The sequence below is a fragment of the Puma concolor genome, chromosome C2, assembly GCF_028749965.1.
Source record: "Puma concolor isolate L17-30 chromosome C2, mPumCon1.1.hap2, whole genome shotgun sequence".
Lineage (NCBI taxonomy): Eukaryota > Metazoa > Chordata > Mammalia > Carnivora > Felidae > Puma > Puma concolor.
This window is the reverse complement of record NC_141675.1, coordinates 36558203-36582737: the sequence shown is the minus strand read 5'-3', so window position 1 is coordinate 36582737 and position 24535 is coordinate 36558203. Positions and strand designations below refer to the sequence as shown.

The 24535-nt window shown below is 34.2% G+C and overlaps 1 protein-coding gene across 1 annotated transcript in view; it reads right to left on the bottom strand.

Annotated features, from left to right (window-relative positions):
* Positions 1-397: 397 nt before the first annotated feature.
* Positions 398-24535, bottom strand: part of SLC25A36 (solute carrier family 25 member 36) — a 39169-nt gene continuing 15031 nt past the window's right edge. Inside the window, exons 3-7 of the mRNA XM_086674408.1 lie at positions 21941-22018; positions 18337-18437; positions 10515-10581; positions 7088-7377; positions 398-4547 (exon numbers count right to left, since the gene is read on the bottom strand). Of these exons, the coding sequence (XP_086530534.1) occupies positions 4354-4547; positions 7088-7377; positions 10515-10581; positions 18337-18437; positions 21941-22018 (730 nt within the window). The 3' untranslated portion in view covers positions 398-4353. The remainder of the gene's footprint in view (positions 4548-7087; positions 7378-10514; positions 10582-18336; positions 18438-21940; positions 22019-24535) is intronic.

The following is a 24535-nucleotide window of genomic DNA, read 5'->3' as shown; positions in this document are numbered from 1 at the left end:
TTCTGAAAGGCTGAAACCAAAACTAACAAAAATTCATGATGTTAAAAAAAATCATTATAACCCAAGGAGTTATCAATCAAATAACTTAGTCAGTCTCCAACTTCTCAGATATATTTTGCAAACTGGATGTTTTGATACATAAAAAAGTATGGTACCTAAAGATCAATAAACCTGTGGAAAATATGGCAGAACAGAAATACCTTACTGAATTACAAGGGAATTCGATTATTTGACCTTTTGTTTCCTCTAGAGACATCACTATACGTCTAGCAGACAGGGGCCTAACACCTTGAAAATGGCAATGCACTTTTGTTCTTCACATAATCCTAAGAAAGTATAACATTCTCACCATAATATTAGAAGACATTATAGGAAAAAACCCCCATATTTTCATAAGGATGTTTTAATTTTTTAATTTAACAATTCAAATAAAATTCAGCTAGTTAACATAAATAGAATAAATGCACATAATTTACAGCCATGTACACAAAATGCAAGAATAACAAACCTCACGTAAACGGTCAAAAGATACCAACTCCTTTGAAGCTGATTATTTAGCTATGACTAATAGATCATAATTGTTCACATATGAGGGGTACACATTCAAATGTTTTTTAACGTAAAAACTGAAACCAGAATTTTCAGTTTCTAAAAGGGATAGCCTAAAAAGCAGTGTTTAGATTAACAAGAAGTGTAAGGGGATGATGGAGAAGAGACTTGAATGGGCAGAATGCACACTGTATTAAACACCTTCATATAATTAAAACTCCTTCTAATTTAATTCATTTAGAAATACCTTTATTCTTAGGAATGTTGAAGTCATGATCAGTAGACAGAAAGGCTCATCTATTATATTTATTAAGCCAAAAGGGGTCCCTACAGTACTAAAGTCCTGGCAGAAGAGCATGTAAACAACAAAAGATAGGCATGAACAATGCTGAAGAGTAAGGGGATAGATTGATTTCTAGCACTTACATCCTTCAAGTTCAAATTGGTATTTTAGTGATTTCAAACAATCTAAAAATGCTGACATGTTTATACTCCAGTAAAAGAGTAAACACTCATCATTTTTAACAACCTGGTCCTAATACAATAATGCTACTCTGCAACGGGCATTAGGTTTTAGGAGACAAAAGCTTGGATGAATTAATCTAACAATATTCTATCCTAGTTTCAAAGTTATAAATAAATTACTTGTGGGCCCAATCTAGGAAGGCTGGTTCCACAAAGTTACATACGTAATGAAAATTAAGACAAAGCTTTGGTGATACAGTATTTGTTTTTTCCTCGATTTAAAAGCACTGTATTATACCCCAGTCACAGGGTTGGTAGTTCTCAGATTTGGACTTTGAGATTTAGCAACCTGTCTATGTGCTACAGGTACCAAAGTTCTATCTGCTGCTCTATGAGCATATCTTTCAGTATCTACTTCTTTAACGTGAATAAGTTCAATTTTCTGAGAAGACTGCATAATAAAAGTACAGACCAGTCTGAAGAGTGCTGCCTATCTCTATGCTAGAAATAAAAAGTCATCTGATAGAAAATAGATGAAAACAGTTAAAAAAAAAAAAAACAATCCTTTAAGTATGCATTTTTTTAAACATTTGCATCAATGAAAAAAATCTCCAAAGAAATGTTTCAGAGACAAAATTTATACACAACTTTTATATATAGTCTTTTTTTTTAAATTATCTCTATCACACATAAAGTAAACTATGGCAGATTGTGCTTTGGGAAGAAAAGAAAAAAAAAAGCTTCATTGCTCCTTTCCAGTTGTTGTACAAAGAAACAAAGTCTAAGACTCTAAGATCTGGGGCGCCTGGGTGGCTCAGTCGGTTGAGCGTCCGACTTTGGCTCAGGTCATGATCTCACGGTTCGTGGGTTCGAGCCCTGTGTTGGGCTCTGTGCTGACAGCTGGGAGCCTGGAGCCTGCCTCAGATTCTGTGTCTTCCTCTCTCTCTGCTCCTCCCCTGCTCACACTCTGTAAATCTCTCTCTCAAAAAAATAAATAAAAACATTAAAAAAAAAAAAGTAAAAAAGACTCTAACATCTGGTCTTCCAGTACATAGAGAATACTCTATAGCAGAATATAATGCACTAAAGGTCAACATAAGTTTTACTTGCTAAATACAAACCAGAATAGAATACATGTTCATCCTTGAAGGACACTTATTATGAATTTGCTACAGCTAAATAAGATGTTCCTTAGCTGCTGGTTTTCAGATCATTCTTAATCATCTGTGGTGTACTGAGATCATTAAGATTAGGGAGAATGTCTGTCCTACATTCAGCACAACTAATGTTTATGCATCTTCACAAGGCAAATGGCACTGTATTAGGCAGTATAAATGGCACCTGAAAAGGCAAACACTCTAGATTGAGACTTTCTCTACAGATTTAAGTGAGAACCCCCTATTATTGGGTTGCTTTTTTTTTGGCATGTTTCTCAAAATAAATGTCAAAGCTAAAAGTCACCATAAAAGGTATGAATAATCCCAAAGGTAATGAAACTGAAATTGCCTTTGGTCTCCAAAGAGATTGGAATATTTTAAAATTCCAATCAAAGCACCTCAAAAACATCCAGTTACTGTTGATTATAATGAGTTAAGAAGGTGAGGAATTTAAGAGGGCACTGTGTTTCACTGGTGACAACAGAGTAAGCTTGCAATGACGTGCTACAATTTTCTATGTTAGGGGCACTAGAGCATACATAGAATATGTAAAACATTTATGTTATTAAAGATCTCCAAAGCACTGTATCTAAAACCCAGAAAAATGTTTTGTTGAACACTGTTTCTGCCTAATACATGACCAATGGTTAAAAAAAAATAATCCTAAAGTGGAATTCTCTGTTACTCTCACCCCACCACCACCCCCCCAAAAAAGGCCACAAAGTGCATTCACAAAGAGTCATTCTTAAGATAAAGCCATTGCACAAAATGTACAGTTCATCTATACTGAAATGAGTACCACACTGGAGTTTAATTGTAGATGTTTTATACACCAGTATAGCAACATCCATTAGCAAAGTCTCTTAACAGAATTATAGCAAACATCTTCATAAAGGCCATACATATAATACATTTAAGTATTAAGAGGTACAGGTGAACTCAACAGCAAAATGTAAAAGCTATATCCTGTTAGCACACTGAATCTGAATTAACTTGAATCTTTCTATGATTTGCCATTCAAGAAATTAGGATAGCATACATTTCTTGTCAAAAGCAGTTTGTTCATTTACAAAATTGTAAGTCAATTAGGATCACCACCTGTTCGATCAGATGGCAAAGGGCCCCTCTTCGATGTTTATACTGCCCCAGATATTTATAATGCCACCTTAAAAAAAAAAAAAAAAAAAACCTATTACAGCAAAGCTGAAAATTACCATTTTCTCTACAAAATAAATGCAATTTATATTGATCATCTGGAAATAATTCAAAGGTTCAAATTCCTAATGGAGAAAGATTCAGAAGTGGTAAATTTTTTCCACTTTAAGAAAATAATACCTAGGTATGATAGATGATAATTTAAGTCCATAACTAATAAACCACTGAAAAGACAACTGAAGTCATTCACGTATCATAAAGATAGAAAAGATCGGAGGACACGCTCAAGTTATTGAAATGGCCAAGAATCAACATTTTACTGGTTTTTTCTGTCCCAAACTATTACCACTGAGTTTGATATGTTAACAAACAATTTAAGCGTCCACATTTTGCTAAACATCATGTTCCTGTTAGCAGTGGAAACCAAAACATTTTAAAGCTAAAAATACACAAGATATTTAGATACTATTTCATTAGCTGTCAAAACTAGTGATGAATAATGCCAAATAATTAACTTTAAAATACTCCAGATCCTCTCAAGGAAATGTGAAAACAATACTAAGGATCTCACTTATTGTTATTTTACAATTTTACAGAAATTACACAGAAGCCAGAGGTAAGACATTTAGGACTGTCAATACTATCTTTGGATAGTTACAATATTTATATAATTATGGATGGCTTTATTAGAAGACTGAAAAGTGCTCATGGAATAAACACTATATTGTGCCATAAATCAACAAAATGCAACTATGTCCCATGGACATGGTAGAGAAAATGGCAATTTGGAGGAAGTAGTGCTTCTAAAGGCTTTTTCTTGGGCAGCCTAGGTTTTTTTCACATTACTGAAAAGACCAAGTAATGCGGTTATTATGATTACTTTAATTCCTACAACCAAACTTTCCCTTAGGCATAGTTACATGTTCCCAAACTATTTTCTTCTGTCCACCATGCTGGCTTCGATACTGCATGGTCCACTGTCATCTTTTGGTCTTCCCTCTTCATAGTATACAGCATCCTGAAGTTGCTATCCATTGAGAAGGTAGACCACTAATTCATAGGTGGCCATCATAATGGCTGTGTTTGGAATCTGTCTCACCAGATGAGTTGTTAGACCACGGTAAAGAGACCCATAACCTTCTTCTTGAACAACCAAAGACAGTGTCTGAAAAAAAGATCTATATTTTGTTCCCTCTTCACGTAGTCTTGTTCTTACGACTTCTGTTTAGGGGAGAAAAAGTCATTTTAAAACATTAGTGATATCTTTATACCCTCCTAATGCTGAGTATATCCCATTTACCAGTCTTTTAAGTGTACACTTCGGATAAGGAGTGATTTTTAATGCATAACTGATTGAAACTGGTTATATTAGAGTAACACCAAACTTTTTTTATTTAAAAAAAAATTTTTTTTTAATGTTATTTATTTTTGAGAGAGACAGAGACAGAGCGTAAGAGGCAGAGAGGCAGAGAGAGAAGGAGACACAGAGCCCGAAGCAGGCTCCAGGCTCTGAGCTGTCAGCACAGAGCCTGACGCGGGGCTCAAACTCACAGACCGTGAGATGATGACCTGAGCCCAAGTCGGACGCCCAATCAACTGAGCCACCCAGGCGCCCCAGTAACACCAAACTTCTAAGTCAGCTGGCTAAAATCACTAGTAGTAAGTGGTAATTATAACAGGTTCCTTAATGGTAAAAGAATAAAACAAAAGTATCAGTTGTATACTAATATAGACAAAGGGGAGAATAGATTTTGTAAGAAAAAGGTAAAGAGACAGGAAAAGGAATGTAGGTGGTATCAAGGACGAATACACAAAGATATAGTGACAGAAAAGATTTTAAGTGGACCCTACAGTGAAAAAATAGAACAACTAATCTATTCACCACAACTAATCTATTTGGTCCACAAATGCCAACATGAAATTTCATGTTCATGAGGCTGGATATGTTCAAAATACTAGCCAATCAGCTGAAAGGTTCCATCTGAGAAGCAACTAAGCAAAAATTATAAAGTTTGAGAGCTCTAAGAAATCTAAAAGATTACGTATAGTTAGTCCGTATTTCTTAGTTTTGAAAGATGAGGAATCGGGACTGCTGAGAGGTTTTAGTCAGTTGAGAGGCTGGGACAAGAATTCAGAGCTCTCTACTGAAGAGTCTGTTTTTCCAACACACTTCCTGATGGGCCTGAGGAAAATGGCCTAGAGACATTTTCACTGCAAATGTGAGTATCTGAAATCTCTTGTGTCCTCTCTTAAAAATTAATGCCATTTACATATTCCACTCCAAAATACTATTTATAAATTACCTCTTCTTGTAGTGACATCATCTCACTGGAAGGAACAGGGTGCTTACAATTCTAAAATTCTGTCTCTCACCTTAGCAGGCCATGGTTCTAGGCATCCTATAGGAGCCAGAACCTAAGCAATGCTGATACTGTCCTCTTTTGACTTCTCTTAAAGAAAGAAGTTAGGAACTTCCCTCAGGAAACTGAGAGAACTTCACAGTGCAAATTGGTTAGACTTGGTTTTACTCGTAAATTACATCTTATGAGTAAAATTCTCATTTTACTCATAGCCCTGTTTCATTTATCTTGATACAGCTTTAATTACAGGGCTTTAGCTTCACAAGGGTGAAGCTAAATGCTCATCAGTGTAACAAGAGTGAAGCATTTAGATTAAAATGCCAAAGCGGGGGTGCCAGGCTGGGTCAGTCAGTGGAGCATGCCAATTCTTGATCTTGGGGTTGTGAGTTCCAGCCCCATACTGGATGCAGAGATTACTTAAAAAATAACACCTTAAAAGGGCACCTGGGTGGCTCAGTCGGTTAAGCGTCCTACTTCAGCTCAGGTCATGATCTCATAGCTCATGCGTTCTGACAGCTCAGAGCCTAGAGCCTGCTTTGGATTCTGTGTCTCCCTCTCTCTCTCTGCCCCTCCCTTGCTCAAGCTCAAGCTCAATCTCTCTCTCTCTCAAAAATAAATGAACAAAAATAATCCTGAAGCAAAACAAACCCCAAACAACAAAATCAAAGGCTACCTTTAAACAAAACAATAAAAATTACAAAAAAAACCCCAAACCCTCAGCACATCGCAAGACGAATTCTTAAGTTTGTTATCTATTAATGAAATACGCTAATACTGTAAAACTTCAGAGAGAAATAAATCATATATACTTATTTGCCAACATGAAATAATGTAAAATAGGCTGGCCTTTGGGATTACAGACCCAATTTCAAATTTGGGCTCCTCCACTAAAAAAGGTATGTGATCTGAGTAAGCTGTGTGACCTTGGACAACTCAATCTTAACATTTCTTGTTTCCCATTTGAAAATAAAGACAAATTCTGGGTATGTATTAGCATGCTTAGACTTCAACAGAGACGGTTAAGTACTTCACACAAATTTTCTTGTAGATTAGCACTAATGTATATAAAGTATCTAGCATACCATAACCGTATCCATAGTTTTTTTTAATTTAAAGAAACTTTCCCAAAAGTCACCTGGCTATAATCTGACAGACTCTGGGCTGAAACGTGACTATCCAAAGCCCATGCTAAATCACCACCATGCTACTATAATATATACTGACCAATTAAAACCGTTACTTACAGATTTAATCCCATTATGATGAACTCCTAGGAAACCATATATTGTTTTACTGGAATTCAATAAAATTATAAATGTGCTAATAAGTGGGCCATTGGCTGACACAGGAAAATTTCTAAATTAATAGAATTTTACTCCTATAAACTCAAACACCTCTTACCATGTGGATAGGCTATAGTTGTGGCACAAGTTTTTGAGGTGGCAGCAGCTAGCATCATTCCCACAAAATCTGATGCTTCTTTTACAGACTCTTCATCATTTTCCATTGTAGAAGCAATCTTATACTCCAGTAGTTTTTGCTTAATACTTTCATAAATAACAAAATGGATAACAGTCTCTGATATGCCAGCATATGAAGCAGACATGCCCCTATAAAATCCTTTAAGTCCATCTGTCTGATACACTTTACGAATACATTCAAAAGCGCCCATTCGTTTTTCCCCACGGTTCCTGAAAAGCAAAAAGGAAAAATCTTATCAATAAAGTAGTATAGGTTTTTAAATAAGGTAAATAAAGTATAGACGAAATCTGCCATTCCAGTACAGAATGATCCCCTGTAACTCATGAAGAAGTGAAACCAAAATTTTAAAACATTCATTTTATTTATTTATTTATTTTTAATTTTTTTTAACGTTTATTTATTTTTGAGACAGAGAGAGACAGAGCATGAACGGGGGAGGGTCAGAGAGAGAGGGAGACACAGAATCTGAAACAGGCTCCAGGCTCGGAGACATCAGCACAGAGCCTGACGTGGGGCTTGAACTCACAAACCACGAGATCATGACCTGAGCCGAAGTCGGACGCTTAACCCACTGAGCCACCCAGGCACCCCTAAAACATTCATTTTAGATTTCCTATTCTTCTGCCTGAACTTTGTCATATTAGATGGGTAACATGTAAATACTTTCTTTTACAAATGTAAAATACAGTATATTCAATCTTCAGTTTCATGTGCTCATTGAAGTTTGTATTGTAGGGATAAGCAACAAAATCCTTTAGTCCCAATACGCTGTGACTGCAGCTCAAGATAAAACAAACCATCACATCACATTGAATCCAGTTCAAATGAGAAGATTTCTTCGGACTTAATAACATAAAAGAGTGATTGAGACACCAGTGATGACAGTGTATCATAAAGCAAGTACAATTAATCTAGTATCTGTACGTCTGAGGGATTCTTCCAAACCCACTCAGTTCTTCCCTAAAAATGACTATGTGAATTAAAGTCAAATTTCCTATGATCCTTTTAAGGCAACAGCCAGTATCATGGTGAAAAGTGAATGAGGATCTCTATAGTTATCAAGTAGTTATTGAGTACTGTGTCCAATAAAACTTCCTTAGTGCTACTTAATGGCACAGCATTTACTCTTACACATATACAATTTTGAGTTTGTAAAAATATTACTTTATACTATGATTCTCCCAATAAAACCTTACCTATAAGAAATGGGTTTAAATGCTACCTACAGGGAAAAAAATAGAAAATTTACCTATTTATAAATTAATACAGCCTGTTTCAGACATAAAATAAAAACACAATTAAGATACCCACCTGATAACCTACAGATTCCTCCAGTTTTATGAACTAATTATTGTTTAGAGCTAATGACTGTCCTCAACTAATGACACTGTATGAATACTTTCTCAGTTGAGTGATCCATACAACCAATTGTAATCAGTTTCTGCCATCAGAGACTTCTTCACAAGAAGTTAAAATGCTACAAGTCCAAAGGGTAATATACAAACACATCGGCCCTGTTCTTGATCTCAGTTATAAATGAGCATCCTCAAACCAGCCTTTCACTATTACCCCAAACCCACCCCATTCCCCACCACTCCCAAGCCTAAGAACTTGTGCTGTTGTGCATTAAAATTAGAAGTGAAAAAAATAATAAAGAGTTTTAAGCCATACTTTTCTCAGGACCCCCTACAGATCCACCTTATAACATCCTGCAGTATACCCCTGGTAGCTTACAGTAGTATAATATGGACCGGCATCTCACATTTCTTTAACCTTTGGGTTGTTTTAGCTGCCACTACTTTTCAGATCTCTTAGCTTTAAGAAATAAACTTTGAGGGGCGCCTGGGTGGCTCAGTCGGTTAAGCGTCCGACTTCGGCTCAGGTCATTATCTCACAGTTTGTGGGTTCGAGCCCTGCATCGGGCTCTGTGCTGACAGCTCAGAGCCTGGAGCCTGTTTCGGATGCTGTGTCTCCCTCTCTCTCTGCCCCTCCCCCACTCTCACTCTCTCTCTGTCTCAAAAATAAATAAACATTAAAAAAAAAAAGAAATAAACTTTGAGTTTTGCTTCACCATTTAGGATTTCATTAAAAATTATTCAGATGAAACAAGAATTAGAGCTATTTCAAGTCTCCAAATAGCATACAGTTCAACATGATAAAATGTAAACAACAGATATTTAAGCAGGCATAATTATTAATGATTTCTCAGATCAGTTTTATTTATAGTCTATGAGATATAACACTACTTTCCTATGCCATAAAATGTAAAAAAGGTGGAAATTTGTTATAGTCTACTTCAGAAAGGCTGAAAGTTTCAAAAGTCTCATTATTATTATTATAATACAGCAACAGGATCATCTCTCCATAAAAGTATTATTTTTCTTATCGTCCATACGAAAGACCAACAGGAATTGACATGGCAAGACTCTAAACTGCACTGCTTCTGGCCTTTGCTCAGTTCCCAGAACACACCAGAGGCCCTAACCTCAAGACCTATGAGGTTTGCACAGACCACTGCCTCTGCTTAAAAATGGGCTCAAAACAACATTCCCTAACTATTCCACCTAACGTTGGTCCCCAATGTCTCTTGGTATATCCCTAGAACACAGCAGTATCTGCTCAACATAGATCAAATGAATGAACTGTGCTACCATAAAGTGGTCAGTGGTAACAGATCAAGTCTATGAATATATGAGAGCTAAATCCCATGCCAGGCCTCTCTGTACATAAGGCTACTAAATTTGAGCAATGCTCCTCAAAGATTCAGTCTAGACCAGTTGATCCTGTCGGTTAACTGTTGGGTGGTTGATTATAATCATTCATGTAGTGAAACTATCACTGCTTGGCCTAGATTAATATATATTCTTTTCCTTTTTTTTTATTTAAAAACACAACACATAGGGGCACCTGGGTGGCTCAGTTAGTTGAGCTCCTGACTCTTGATTTCAGCTAGGTCATGATCTCAGGGTCGTGAGATCAAACCCTGTGTTAGGCGTGGAGCCTGCTTAAGATTCTCTCTCTCCCTCTGCCTCTCTCCTGCTCTCAGGTGCACTCTCAAGAAATAAAATAATAAGGAAATAAGCAAGCAAGCAAATAAATAAATACATAAATAGAAACACATAATCTACATTCTTCCTTAGCAGGTGTCATATTGCCAACTATTATATATATCTCTTTTGCTTCTGATGGCAGACCCAAGTTTCAAAAACCAAACAAAAAAACAAATTCAGCAGCCAAAAAAGGGAAAAACATAGTTAAGATACATGGCACTGAAATCTCACATATAAATTTATAGGAAAAAATTAGTTGAAACCAACTTTAATTTTGTTTTAATGAATTAACATACCTTGCATCGAGCTGTAACCGAGTCTTTACAAGCCAAATGGGGTTGGTCGCTGTGATTGCAGTAAAACCTAAACAAACATGTTTAAAATGAACTCTGGTAAAAATGAAGAACTATTAAGTTAAAGGTTTTAAATAGTATATAAATCTATATTAAAGAAAATGCATAATAAATATTTAAACTATTAAGTGATGTATACTTTACACTTTTATTTTACAAACCCATATAATCATGAACGTTTGTAGTTTATTTCCAATCTACATTCTCAAATTCTGACCGTAACTAAACAATTCTTTTAAGAGCAAATTCTGATTATATATAAATTCCTCTCCCACCATATTCAGAATATTCTCTGGGGTACCCATCTACACTCTACGCTAAATTTAAAACCCCATGTTTACAGACAAACCTAATAGAAATTTGGTATATTCTAGGGCTTTTTAGCATGCAAGCTCTACAACAGCTACTTGACATCCTTAAATCACAATTCCCTATCTTAAAAGTGGATTCTACCTAAAGGCCAGCATTTACTATATATGATCTTAATGGGGCTGTATAACAGGACTGTTGTTTGCCCTTATGAATGCTTTATATAAACATATGCTTACTAATACTGTTAAAATAATGGTATCACAGAAGTAAGGTTTCTGTTAGGGTTAATAGGAAAAGATCTATTTTTCATCCACTTAAACACATACAAAAACTCAAAAGTTCGAAAAGTAACAAACTGAAACTTCCCTCTCACTTATAGACACTTAAGAGAGAAACTCAGAGTAGAAGGTAGTTCTAACTTACTTTAAAACTTAAGTACTATATGTTATCAGTGCAGAGGGTGGTCACCTAAGATGGCTCATTCTAGTTAGTAAATTAACATTTCTGGAACAGGGTCTCTAGACTACTGCATATCTTTTACTTGCTATCTTCCTACTGTTACTGAAAAATAGCCCATGAAATGTCATCTTGAAAACGGGAATTTATGAAGATTGCTTCATCTTTATAAAACAGGGCTTTGATCTATTGCTTGTGAACACTGAAGATCACTACAGAAACCTCACAGAACTACTTCTATCAAGCTAGATTTATTCAACTGGCCTTTAAATCCAGTGAAACTTACATGCAGAAATGTCTAAGGATCTTAACTGTTTTAATACTATCAACTAGCTTTTAGAAAGGTGGAATATAACCAGCACATTTAATGTGAGTAAAGTGAATTCAGAAAGAAAAATGCTGGGGTGTACTTAAAAATAATTTTGGTTTCTAAGTTAACATATACTGCAGAACCAATCATTATCCTTCCTTGGCTTTTGAAGTTACTATGGGTATACCTAAAATGCAAAATAATTTTACTAAATTGTACAAAGTAGTATTTAGTCTCATAGGTTCTTTTCCCTACCATAATGTCAGACAGTTAGCTAACTCAAACGTTATTCCCTTAATCCACTGTTTTAACACCGTAGAAATAGCCAGATGTCTCACAAAAAGATGCTTAAAATTGAATCTATTTATAAAACATGATAAATGGAATAGAAATTTGGTTTGATAACTTGCCCAATTTTCTAATAGTTCTATAGTCTCCATTTCTCTTTAGTGCTTTTAATACTGCATACATATGTATAAAACTAGTATGGAAACAATTTTCTATGTGCCAGTATTAAAATAATAAAAATTTAAAGTGTTGGACCAGCTGTCAGGAGCATTTTTAATAAATAAGAGTTTCTTTTCATATATAAATTCTTAGAAAAGGAAAAGAGAAGAAAAATATGACCCTGTTAGATCAGTTTAAATATTCTGGAAAGATTTTTCTTGCATGTTCCAGCTTAAAGGAGAATAAAGTTAAAAGAATTTTTTTTTCTTTTCTTGACTCTCATTTTCCTAAGTGAAAAACTCAAACTTAATACATTCAAATTATATTTTAAGGTAAATGTGCACCTGACAGTATTCTGGCCATACCCCTAAATTGATGATTCTTTGTTTTTTAACTTAAATAGTTATTATTAGCTAAATATCTGTATAGCAATATTAGGGGGTTTATTAGTAAAAGCCCACAAAGCTGCACAAGGCAACAAAATATTCTGCATTATTCACAATAGCCTTTATTAATTATCCTGTGGAAATTAAGAAAAAATATTTGCTTTTCATTAAATTTTGAAAGCCTAAAACTGGGAATCCTTATGCCGAACTTTTACCTGTCTAGGTAAAAATCTCATTCAATCTATTATACTTTATTTGTAAATATGAGCAAAGTTTTTTTAATATTAGTTGTATTTTAAAAAATAAACTTAGTACCCAAACTTGATACTCTCCCAAGTCACAAAATTCCTCAATTAAAAGCTGAAAAAAATACCATATGTAAACTTTAAAATGTTGCATTTAATTATTACTAGAAATTAATTTTTAAATATCAGTGAATAAAATTTTAAATTATTCTGTACACATTAATGAACAATGATAGGGTGCAAACAACAGGTATTTCTCACTTAACTAAAATTCATTTCCAGATACAAATTGATCTGTAGAACAGGACACATTAAAATTCAGGTTAAGAGAGTGCTGCCATCTTATCTCTCTATAACTGCTACTATCAGTAACTTGTGCTTTAACTAGAGTTGTTCTGGCTCAAGTCCCCCAGTAAAAAGCCAGATCTTAATAAAGACACTAGCCTAAATGCTGGCGAACCATTAGACAGAATCTAGGCATAATGCACAGCTTTTTAGCTATTGGCCTTACCATAGTTAAAATTCTAGTCCTGGAATTTGATGCTATTACATTCTCTTAACCACACTTTATTAAACTAACTAGATATTAGGCTAATTAAATCTATAAAAACATAGTCTATTAATTCAAGAAATGAAAGAAGTGGGAAGAAACAAAAATCTGTCACCAACTTAGAATTATACATGGTAGGGCAATTTGAAGTTCGCCAACAGCCAAAGCTAAACAGATCTTCCTACTTCTAAGACAAAGGTACTGGGAATAATCCCTGAAGTTTAGATATTTACTGTAGCTTTTTATTTTGGCATTTAAATTTTGTGAAATTTTGGTAATATGCTAGTTCATATTAATATTCTGAGTACCTGTTAAACATTAAGAGGTATCTGAAGGATCTACTTGTAAGATAATAAGAATTAATATTGCTCTAGTCCGTTAAAGCAAAGTGGCAATGTAATGGCCATACTGTTATAGTTAGTATGTACAGTAGTACAGTTAGAATGTTATTAGAAAAATGTTTAAAATTTTCAAAATGCAACTTTTAGAGTTCTGCTTCATCTAACACTCCATTTGATAATGTAAACCAGATTAAGAGAAATCCTGCTTATAGGAAACTTGCTGAAAATGTCTATTTCATTAAGTGAGTGATACCTGTAGTATTGCATTTTCTGTACTTTTTATTTCATCAAGTTCTGTAAGAACAAAGCCCACCTAACCTTCTAAGAAAAATACATTAAAATTATAAGAAAAAAAAACCCAATTAAAACTAAAACAGCTTAGATCCCACATATTCTTAACCTGCATTTATTGGAAAGTAATGTAGATAGATTATTTTTGCAAGGAAGTAGAAAGCTAGTAAGTATCAACAGACAAGAGAATAGAGAGCACTGTATTAGACTTTTAAAATATGTTATGCTAAGCAAAGAGAACTATTATTTTTCCTGAAAGCTGTAGGATGGTATACCTTTACAACTATGTTTATCTTAAATACTGTCATCAAATTCTTTGGAGGTCAAGGCTATTATGGCCAAGCTGAAGACCCCAGGCTTTTATTACAAGATGACTGAAAAATTACCCCATTCTTCCTTCTAGAAGGAATAGTATAAAGGGATCAGAATTAAAGTTTTATAAAATACTCAGAACGCACACACAAATTCAGGAAATAAAAGTTCTTCCCGCCTTCTATTAATTCCATAGCTATCATAAATTCCCAGGGTGTGTTTCTTAAAACTAGAGGCTGCAAGAGATGCTCAGATCAGTACTCACGAGGTTTAAGTTAGTCCATATTTCTACAGGAAGTGACCTGCGGATGGGGAGCATGAGATGACACGATCTCACTCTTTTCTCGGGAGAAATGTACAGTAAATGCCTAAAATAGACACAGGCTTTTCTGTATCATAACAACAAGCAGTGACCTCATCAGAAACATGTGTACAAAATGAATCCCATTGGAAGGATTTCAGAAATATTTACTGTGAGATCTAACTTTTTTGAAAATTTTAAGTTAAAAAACAAAAAGGAATATCAGAATGGGCCATAAATTTTTTTAAAAAAATGCACCGAGTACTGAAAATTCTGCCATCTGCAGCAGTTTCAGAGTCCAAATACTTACCTAAAAGATGAATTTTGCCTTAAAGAAAAAAAATGCTAACCTTGTCAATGGGGAATCTAAGAAAATATTTAGAAGGGATTATCATATCCCATTTTCTAATCATAGTTATCTACCATCAGAGGTGAAATCACAATTTTCTATACTTTAACCATCAGCTTACTTAGTAAATCCTTTTTGCTTAGTAAATCTTAAAAAAGAACCCAGAATATTCAAGTAACATTTTGTAATAATTTATAATTTTTTAAAATAAAATAAAGCATATGTTGCTAGAATAATACCTTTCACCTTTGCACTATGGCCAATAATATTGCACATCCATTTTTATGGAATATTTTGGATTATTTTATATTTAATTTCTTGTGTTCTACAAAACAAAAAACAGGAAGAATGTTTACATACAAACACACAAAACATCTGTCTAAATATCCATTTGGCTGAATAAACTGCCATGGAAAAATATTAAAAAATATATTTTATATAGGCAAGACAAAATTTCTTTGTAATGAGTAAAACTTAATCTTTAATAATAAACTAAGTCAGACAGAAAGATGTATCTTGAAAAATAACAGTGAATGCTAAATAAAAGCAAATAAGACCCATAAGGTAGTCTATAAATGACAAATGATTATATTACTAGTATTTTAAAAATATAGTGATAATGTTTGAATATCTAATCCAATAAAAATCAGAATTCTTTTCATTTAAATCTGTAATGTTGTATAGAAAAGCATATATATTCCAGATAAAAACTTTTGAAAATTAGGAATCACTATAAAGAAACAATACTGTTTTTTGTATGCATATTTGTGTCTAGGGATATGCATAGTTAGATAAGCAAGTTCATTTAAACAAAAACATACAAATAACCTCAACGAAATAAATACTCTCAATCTGATAAAGGTTACATGTAGGGAAGGGAAAAAAAACAGGTAAAACATAAAGACTCAACAATACTTAATTTGATTAAATAACCTTCCAATTGGAAATAATTTTTTAATTTATACCTCCAGATTTAGGTTTATAAATTCCTATAGTCTTCTCTTGAAACACTAAAGCCAGAATAAGATCCACCTTAAATTAACTGTCATTTTGAGAAAAAAGTTTTACTATCTGAACACTTGAGTTCATGAGGATAAAATACAAAATCAACAGGCTACCTGGAATAAAAATTACATACAAGGTCTACTAGTAAATCCTTAATGTTTTGTTTGATGTGGCAAAATCTTGCAGGCAATATCATTACAGTCTATTTTAATGCACTTTTTGATACTAACATGACAAGGTTAGCATTTTTTTTAATAGCCAGTTAAAAAACAATTTTTCACATGACTGCCTCTAAGCACTTTGTACCCCCAATTCATATTTAGAAGACTTCTAAAAGTAATGCTGAGGAAAAACCAGAGCAATCTGGTCTAGATTATTTCAAGAATGAAGGGGGCAAAAGGCTCCCTTAATGAGTCTGCACAGGGACCATTCAGTTTCACCAACCATGTAGTTATGTATAAAAACTGCGAAGCTAAGTGTTAATGCTCATGAATAGTGCGAGGAAGCTCTGAAAGCACAATTCTCAGAAAAATGTAACTGTAAACAAATGGAAGAAGTATTTGCAAATTACACAATAAGTATATAGTGTAATAATCTCTGAACGATAGGACCATCAATTTACAAAAACTCAAGGAATTCAAGTTGGAAAATCATATCAACGTATAGATATAAAACTATGAGTTGACATTTGTACACATTTGAGAAAAAAGTACAAAATGACAATTCCACTGAAATTCTTTGCAACATGATACAAAAATAGTAATAAATTCTGATGAGCTATCCTAATGAAAAAAGATGTTCCATTGGGAATCAAGATATTCTGAAACCCTAAATTTGCACCACTGAATATATAACAACTATCCTCAAATAAAAATGACCACTCATCTACTTTCTTGACTTCAAGTCTTCCAAAACAAAACAAAAAAAAGAAAGATTAACATTTCTTTAATAATTTTCTGGGTTTAAAAAACAAAAACATAAACACTGGTAATCCAGAAATACATTCTTAAAGATCCTAATACAGTGGTTATATAATTTGAAATTAGCCACTAACTTTTACCTTATACCACTCAAATTTGTAGAGGGAAAATCATTTCTATTCATATTCAACATCTATAAAAAAGTACATTAAAAAAAATTCTGGTTGTAACTAGATGATCTCTATGGTATTAAAGAACTAATTCTCAAAATCCAAATCTTTGTAGCGCAATCTACATCCCTAGGATAAGGTAAGAGAGGTTCATACAAACTGTGTAACTTGCCCAAGATCTCTCCTCATGGGTAAATAAGAGTAGTTTACTACCTTGACCTCTAAGGTTTTTCCTTCCAGCTTTAAAACTTCAACAAGTCAGTCAACAATTACCGAGTATAAAAAGACTTGAGAATAATTGTAAAGTATATGGTAGATTATTACGGCTATTGACCTTTCAGAAATTAGTTATCTCCAACTTACACTTAGTTTGTTAAAGTATGTGGTTCAAATTGATCCAATTTATTTCTAAACAGAAAATGGTTAACAGTTTAAAGCACTCATTAAACACGTAATTGACACTCCATTTACTGCTCAACAGTTGATGAAAGTAGTCATAATCTGCTTAATAAAGTCATAGTATAATTTGGAAACATGAGGTATGGTTAAATACGCAATGAATCTCAGAAAACTGCAGAGAATGAACCAAACAAAGGTCGTGGCTTTGTCTAACACGCATTGCAACAAATGATTCCAAAACCAGACTAGTCAAATCAATCTCCTAGTTTATCTTTAAGGCAGTGCAGAGGCCCAGAACTAGCTGCTTTGATTCAGAATCATATATACCCAATAATAATGATAGAAGAGTCCCTGGAAAACATTTCTACAGCAGGCATGTACACATAGCCGTTGCCTAAATTTCAAGTGCTATCTAGTGTGATTTATATGGAGTGCTAAACATATATTTCAAAATACATAAATTAGTGACTCTTAGTTATCAATAATACATCACAAAAACTTCAGCATTTGAGCACAGGACAAAATGAATACTTTACCAAGAACTGCCGGCACATTTCAGACAGAAGCCAAAACATGCAGCAAAAAGGGAAAAGGCACTAACAGAAATTGAGGAGAGAAGAGTAAATTACAGCTCCATAACTTATTTATATGTAATTATGGTTGGATTCTTTAAACTGTTAAAAATGATCACTAAATATATAGTGGACTACACAAGACAATGTAAATATTATATTACCTGTATGCTATCACAAACCTAATTACAAAAATGCCAACTGGTATCAGATTTTACGTATACCTCCTGATGAAATTTACTATATACTAATAAATTTAAGAATTATGCTTGTAGATGCTAATCAATGAAGAGAACATTGTCTTAAAAGTACAAATGTACAATGTAAATTCATCGTAATTCAGTATTAAGTCTCTAGCTTTTGGAAACTTTTTTGCCTTTTAATATTAGATATTCATACCTGCCATTGCAGCAGAAATCATGTGTACCTGGGTAGAATCCGGATCAAATATATCATTCAACTTTTCCTTGCAGTTTGAATAAGCAGCAAAGTATATTGCTCTAAAATAAAGATTTAAATTTTATCAACAAGCATGTTGCTTAAATTCATAAGATTTAAATGACAAGTAAATTAATCTTTATAATTTTAGAGAAATCTAAAAACAAAGTCTTAGCCAAGTCTCACATAACCTCAGGTTAATTTCTATATTATTTCTATAATTTCTGTATTTTTTCCGTAAAGATCCTGAAGTACTTCTTACAATGACTCATTAAGAAAAAGACAAACTTCTGGGGCGCCTGGTGGCTCAGTTGGTTAAGTGTCCAACTCTTGGTTTCGGCTCAGGTCATGATCTCAGTCCATGGGTTCGAGCCCCACATCAGGCTCCATACCAGTGGTACAGAGCCTGCTTGGGATTCTCTCTGTCCCTCCCCCACTTGCATGCTCTCTCTCTCTCAAAATAAAATTAAAAAAAAAAAAAGAAAGAAAGAAAAAGACAAACTTTGATGTAAAGTTAATCAAATGCAAATCATCCTCTAACAAAAAGACACTCACTACCCAGCCCCAATACTTTCACAGCAACTGAAATAAAAAGTAGTTGTAGAAGATTTTGATATTGGGAAAACACGTAAGGCTGGAAGGCTTATGTAATGGTAAAGCTTAATTAAAGACACTTGAGTTAAGTAAATATGGCATGAGCACTTAAAAAAATATTGTTAAATATGTGATTAATATAATTAGTTTATATTAATATAAACTATTAAGATACATCATATATATATAACATTTTTTAAGTGAGGAGAGGGTTGTAGAACTGACCCAATTAATCAAAATATATTAAACAAATTTGAGATACTGTGGTATATTCTAATCTACATTATACACAGAGTAGTTCACAGTATCCTTAAATAGACACAATTCCAAAGAAATCAGCCCTATCATGTCATATTTTTTAATGTTTGTAAACATTTCATTAAATCTGTAAATATTTCCCATTAACTTATTGACTGTGACTTTATGCATCTCAACTACTTCCTCATTGTTTTGCTTTCCAGGCTCTGAATTACCTGCTTGCTGCATCAAATATCCTATTATTTCCCAACAATCCTGATTATCTGTCTAATAAGGAACATAATATGCAAACAAGTACAAGAGCCAGAGTCTCACTGTTGTGCCTTTTTAAATGTGCTGAAGAAAAATGGAAATTAATATAATTTAAAATGAAACATGCTGAGGTGCCTGGGTGGCTCCATCAGTTGAGCGTCTGACTCATGATTTTAGCTCAGGTCATGATCCCAGAGTCATGGGATCAAGCCAGTCTAAGATGCCCTCTCTCCCTGTCTCCCCCACTTGTGCTCTCTCTCTCAAAAACAAAACAAAAACATTCTACTTTAGGAGTAAGAAAAAAAATACATTTAATGATGATGAATTGTGAAGAGGTATATACAATGCATTCCTAGAAATGAATAAGAAAAAAGAAAAAAGACCTCTTAATGAGAAGACAGGCAAAGAATATATACAGGTAATTCATGGAAGTGATATACAAATGGCAAATAATTATAAGAATGGTGGTGTGACTATACCAAAAATTAAACAAATGTATATCAAAACAGTGAAAATCACGTTTGGTCTCTTTAGCAAGTATTAAAAGACATGAATAGTTGCCAACATGAGCAGTATATGGATAATGAGCAACTAATTCACTACTTGAGAATAAAAATATGAGATAGCTTTTTAGAAGGCAGTTGAACAATATTAATTTACAATAGGCCTATGTTCTTTTATATAGAAATTTTAACTTTTAAGTAAATATCATAAAGAAATACACTTGCTTAGATACTCAAAGATAAAAGTACAGCTATGTTGACAAAACCACTGTTTAACAGAAAAAAATGTGGAAATCTGATAAATCTAAAAGTTTTATCAGTAAGGGAATACTTTATTAATGACAGAATAGCCATACTATGCAATTAAAAAAAAAAAACCTACATGATTTCCAATGGAAAAAGCTTCAAGGCAAATTTCGTGAACTACTTTTAATACGATTAAATTAATATAGATGAACACAGAGGAAGGGAAAGAAAAATAAGACAAAAACAGAGAGGGAGGCAAACCATAAGAGACTCTTAAATGCAGAACAAACTGAGGGTTGCTGGAGGGGAGGTGGGTGGGGGAGATGGGCTAGACTCGTGATGAGCATTAAGGAGGGCACTTGGGGCACCTGGGTGGCTCAACTGGTTGAGCGTCCGACTCTGGCTTAGGTCATGATCTCACAGCTTGTGAGTTGGAGCCCCATGTCGGGCTCTGTGCTGACAGCTTGGAGCCTAGAGCCTGCTTTGGATTCTGTGTCTCCATCTCTCTCTGCCCCTAACCCACTCACATTCTGTCTCTGTCTCTCTCAAAAATAAATACTCAAAAAAAAATTAAAAAAAAAAAAAAGGAGGGCACTTGTTGGGATGAGTACCGGGTGTTGTACCTAAGTGATGAATCACTGGGTTCTACTCCTGAAACCAATACTATACTGTATGTTAACCAACTTGAATTTAAGTAAATTTATAAAAGAAAAAAATTAATGTAAATGGTGATAAGTATACATATTATACATTTTACATACACGATAAGCCAGAAAAATTAACAGAAGACTATACACCAAACTGTTTTAACAATAGTTATTGTAAAGAGAAGAGTAGGGGCGCCTGGGTGGCGCAGTCGGTTAAGCGTCCGACTTCAACCAGGTCACGATCTCACGGTCCGTGAGTTCGAGCCCTGCGTCGGGCTCTGGGCTGATGGCTCAGAGCCTGGAGCCTGTTTCCGATTCTGTTTCTCCCTCTCTCTCTGCCCCTCGCCCGTTCATGCTCTGTCTCTCTCTGTCCCAAAAATAAATAAACGTTGAAAAAAAAAAAAATTTAAAAAAAAAAGAGAAGAGTAAGTGTCTGCAGGAAGGCATACAGCACAAGAGGTGATATGTTTAAGATGGAATGTCAAGCTTTATGCTATACATTTTTTTAAATTTCTACAGTAAGGGTAAAATTTTTAGTATAGTTTTTTAAGAGAGAAAAGAGCCCATAAAAACCTGAAACCCAATAAATAATAAGACATGGACTTAGTACATGGGATACAGAGAGCTAGATTGCATTTTCATTCTGAATGTGAACTCTACAGTATTCTTTCATGGAAGAAGAAAGTCTAAGACAAAAGGACCGCAGAGAAAAATGACTAATGTATTAAGGCCTTTTTGGTTTCTTTAATAGGCAATGAAACCATTCTACCTGTTTAGCTTGTCCTCGAATCCAAAAAATAGGGTTAGTTTTAGAGTTCTAGGTATTCTTCTCACTGCTGGTTCCTTTAGTTTGGTTTTTGCCTTTTGAAACTTGGTACAAAAACTGCTTCCCAATGACCTCCACATGGTGCAAACTGCCCATCTTTTTGGATGGTTACAGATGTCTGTTCTTTACACCCTAGTGCTTTATCCTTACCACCTTGACTTCTCTTCAGCATCTTCTGTCATTAAGCTTGAAACAAGAAAGACTGCCACAATTTTGCTTAACTTAAAAAAATTCTTTACCTGGAAGGGGCCACCCCCACTAAATTGGGGCCTAATCCTCTGAACAAGGAACGAGGCCCCTCTTTTTCCAAGATCACCCTGAAAGAGAAAAATGTTATTTAGAAAGGAAATGTCTTTCAAAGTCTAGTACTTTATCTGTATAGCAAACTTAGACTTTTAAACCCATACGTTTCTACTATGATGTTGTGCTTTTCTGGTCAGTTTTTCTTACTTGTGAACATCTGTTTTTCCTGACACAGCACAGACTGATAAATGATAGTAAAAAGAACTCCAATCAGATTCTTTCCTAAAACTTTTAAAGACTACAGTATAATTTCTACATTTATTTTAATATGATCATGCTACTATGATCTTCGATATCCTCCATTTTACCATCTTTACCAGCAAATTCAATTCCCAATTAGAAATGCAGCTCCCCATCTAGTATTTGGGGTCCTTTCTTGGTATCAGACAATTCTCTCAGTACTGCAACATTATCTCATACAACCATTCCTGTGAAATGCTGTCAAAATTTGTCACCCTAACCTCCTTTAGGGTACTAAAATGGTTAGCCTGTTACCATTTCTCTCTCTATTCATTTAACATTTACTATATTGAATACTTACTGTATAAAAACTGAGCAAAGTAGATAGAAAGAAGGTAAGGAACCTGCCACTGAGAAATTTGATAACCAGTTGTGGAAAAAAGAATTATACTGAAACCATTCAACAGACTATATTAATAAGCAAATGCTATACAAGCTAGATTAATATGCCCAGCAGGGAAAGGAAGAGGAAGCCTTTCTGAGGGTGAGGTATTAAGTTTTGAAAGTGAGAAGAAACAAAGAGAATAGCTATTTTAACTTATTTTAACTTAGAGTTAATAGGCTAGGGCAGTGGTTCTCAACCACCTATACACAGAAGAATAATTTCTTAAAAGGCAGCTGAGCATAATGGTTCAATAAAGGCCTGAATTATGGGGCCAGACTTCTTAATATGAAGCCCAGTTTTGGTAAATGACTAGTTATAAGAACATAAAGTAATGTCTTTTATCTTTATTTACAGCAGCAGTAAACAAAGAAAAACAGTACTCTTTTTTTGGGTTACTGTGAGGAATAAGTAAATTAATATATGAAGTGCTTAAAAGAGCACCTGGCTCCCAGTAAGCACTTGATAAATCTTAATATTGATTACTGATGGAGTGTTTTTTAAAATGCCAATTTCAGCATGGGTGTTATACATAAGTGATGAATCACTAAATTTTATTCCTGAAATCATTATTACACAATATGTTAACTAACTTGAAATTAAAAAAAAAAAAAACAACTAAAAAAACCACCCACAAACCCCCCCAAAACACACAAATTGCTCTGATCTCACCCTCCAAGTATTCTGATTCAATAGGTATAGGACAATGCTCAGTAATTTGCATTTTACCATGCCTTCAGACGACTGACACAGGTGATATGGAACCCCTTTTGATAAAACTAGATTAGACAGAAGCAGAGTTAAAAATAACAAATTATAGAGCACATTTTCAAGATTAAATGCTTGTTAGCCCTTTCTGTATCATAAATCCCCTTGAGAAATTAAGGAAGGTAGTAAATGTTCTTTTAAAAAAATACACATTTGCTAACACTCACAATTTTGCAAACAATTTCATGTAATTTATTGAGCTCTTGAAGTTCATCCATGAACTACCTAGGAAACTAAGGGAGCCCAGCAGGGGATCCCTAAAGTTGCTGGTTAAGAAGCAATGAAACACTTCACTCACTAGGATGGTTTTAATAAAAAAAGACAGTAAAACAATGCAGAAATTGAAAATCTCACTCACTGGTGGGGGGAATGTAAAATGATACAGCCACTCTGGAAAACTGTGTGACAGTTCCTCAAAATGTGAAACATAAAGTCATCATATGACCCACCAATTCCACTCCTAGTATATCCCCCCAAAATAAAAATGTGTATGTCTGTAATAGCTCTATTCATAATACCCCCAAAGTGGATACAACCTAATGTCTATCAACTAATGAGTAGATAAAGCAAATGTACAGTGACAGAAAGTAGGTTAGGAGTTGCCTAGGGATAGAGGATAGGGGGAGAGAAGAGAGGGAAAATGAGAAGTGACTGCTAACAAGATAAGGCTTTCTTTTGGTGATGAATGATGAAAACGTTCAAAATTTAGAAGGTGATGATAGTTGCACAACTCTGTCAATATATTAAAAAATGGGTGAATTTTATGGTATGTGAATTATTCCTCAAATAAAGATGTTAGGAAAAAAAAAGCAGCCATGAATCAGACTGACTGGGACAGAGCCTAAACAGGGAAACAATGGGAATGAGAGTAAAGAGATGTTAAGGCAGAGAATGCAGACTTGGAAGTCACCTCAACACTGAGGATAGGTGAAACATGTTAAATTAGCTCTTATAAGAGGGCCTGAAAAACAGAAATTAAAATGAAGCAGAGACGGATTCCTAATGCTGAGGAAAATCAGAGAAAGCAAAACCACTGAAAAAGAAGACAAAAAATACAGTACTGTTACGAAGGTCAAAGGAAGAAGTTTAGGAGAGATAATCAATGGTAATAAAGGCAAAATCATGATATTTAAATAACCTA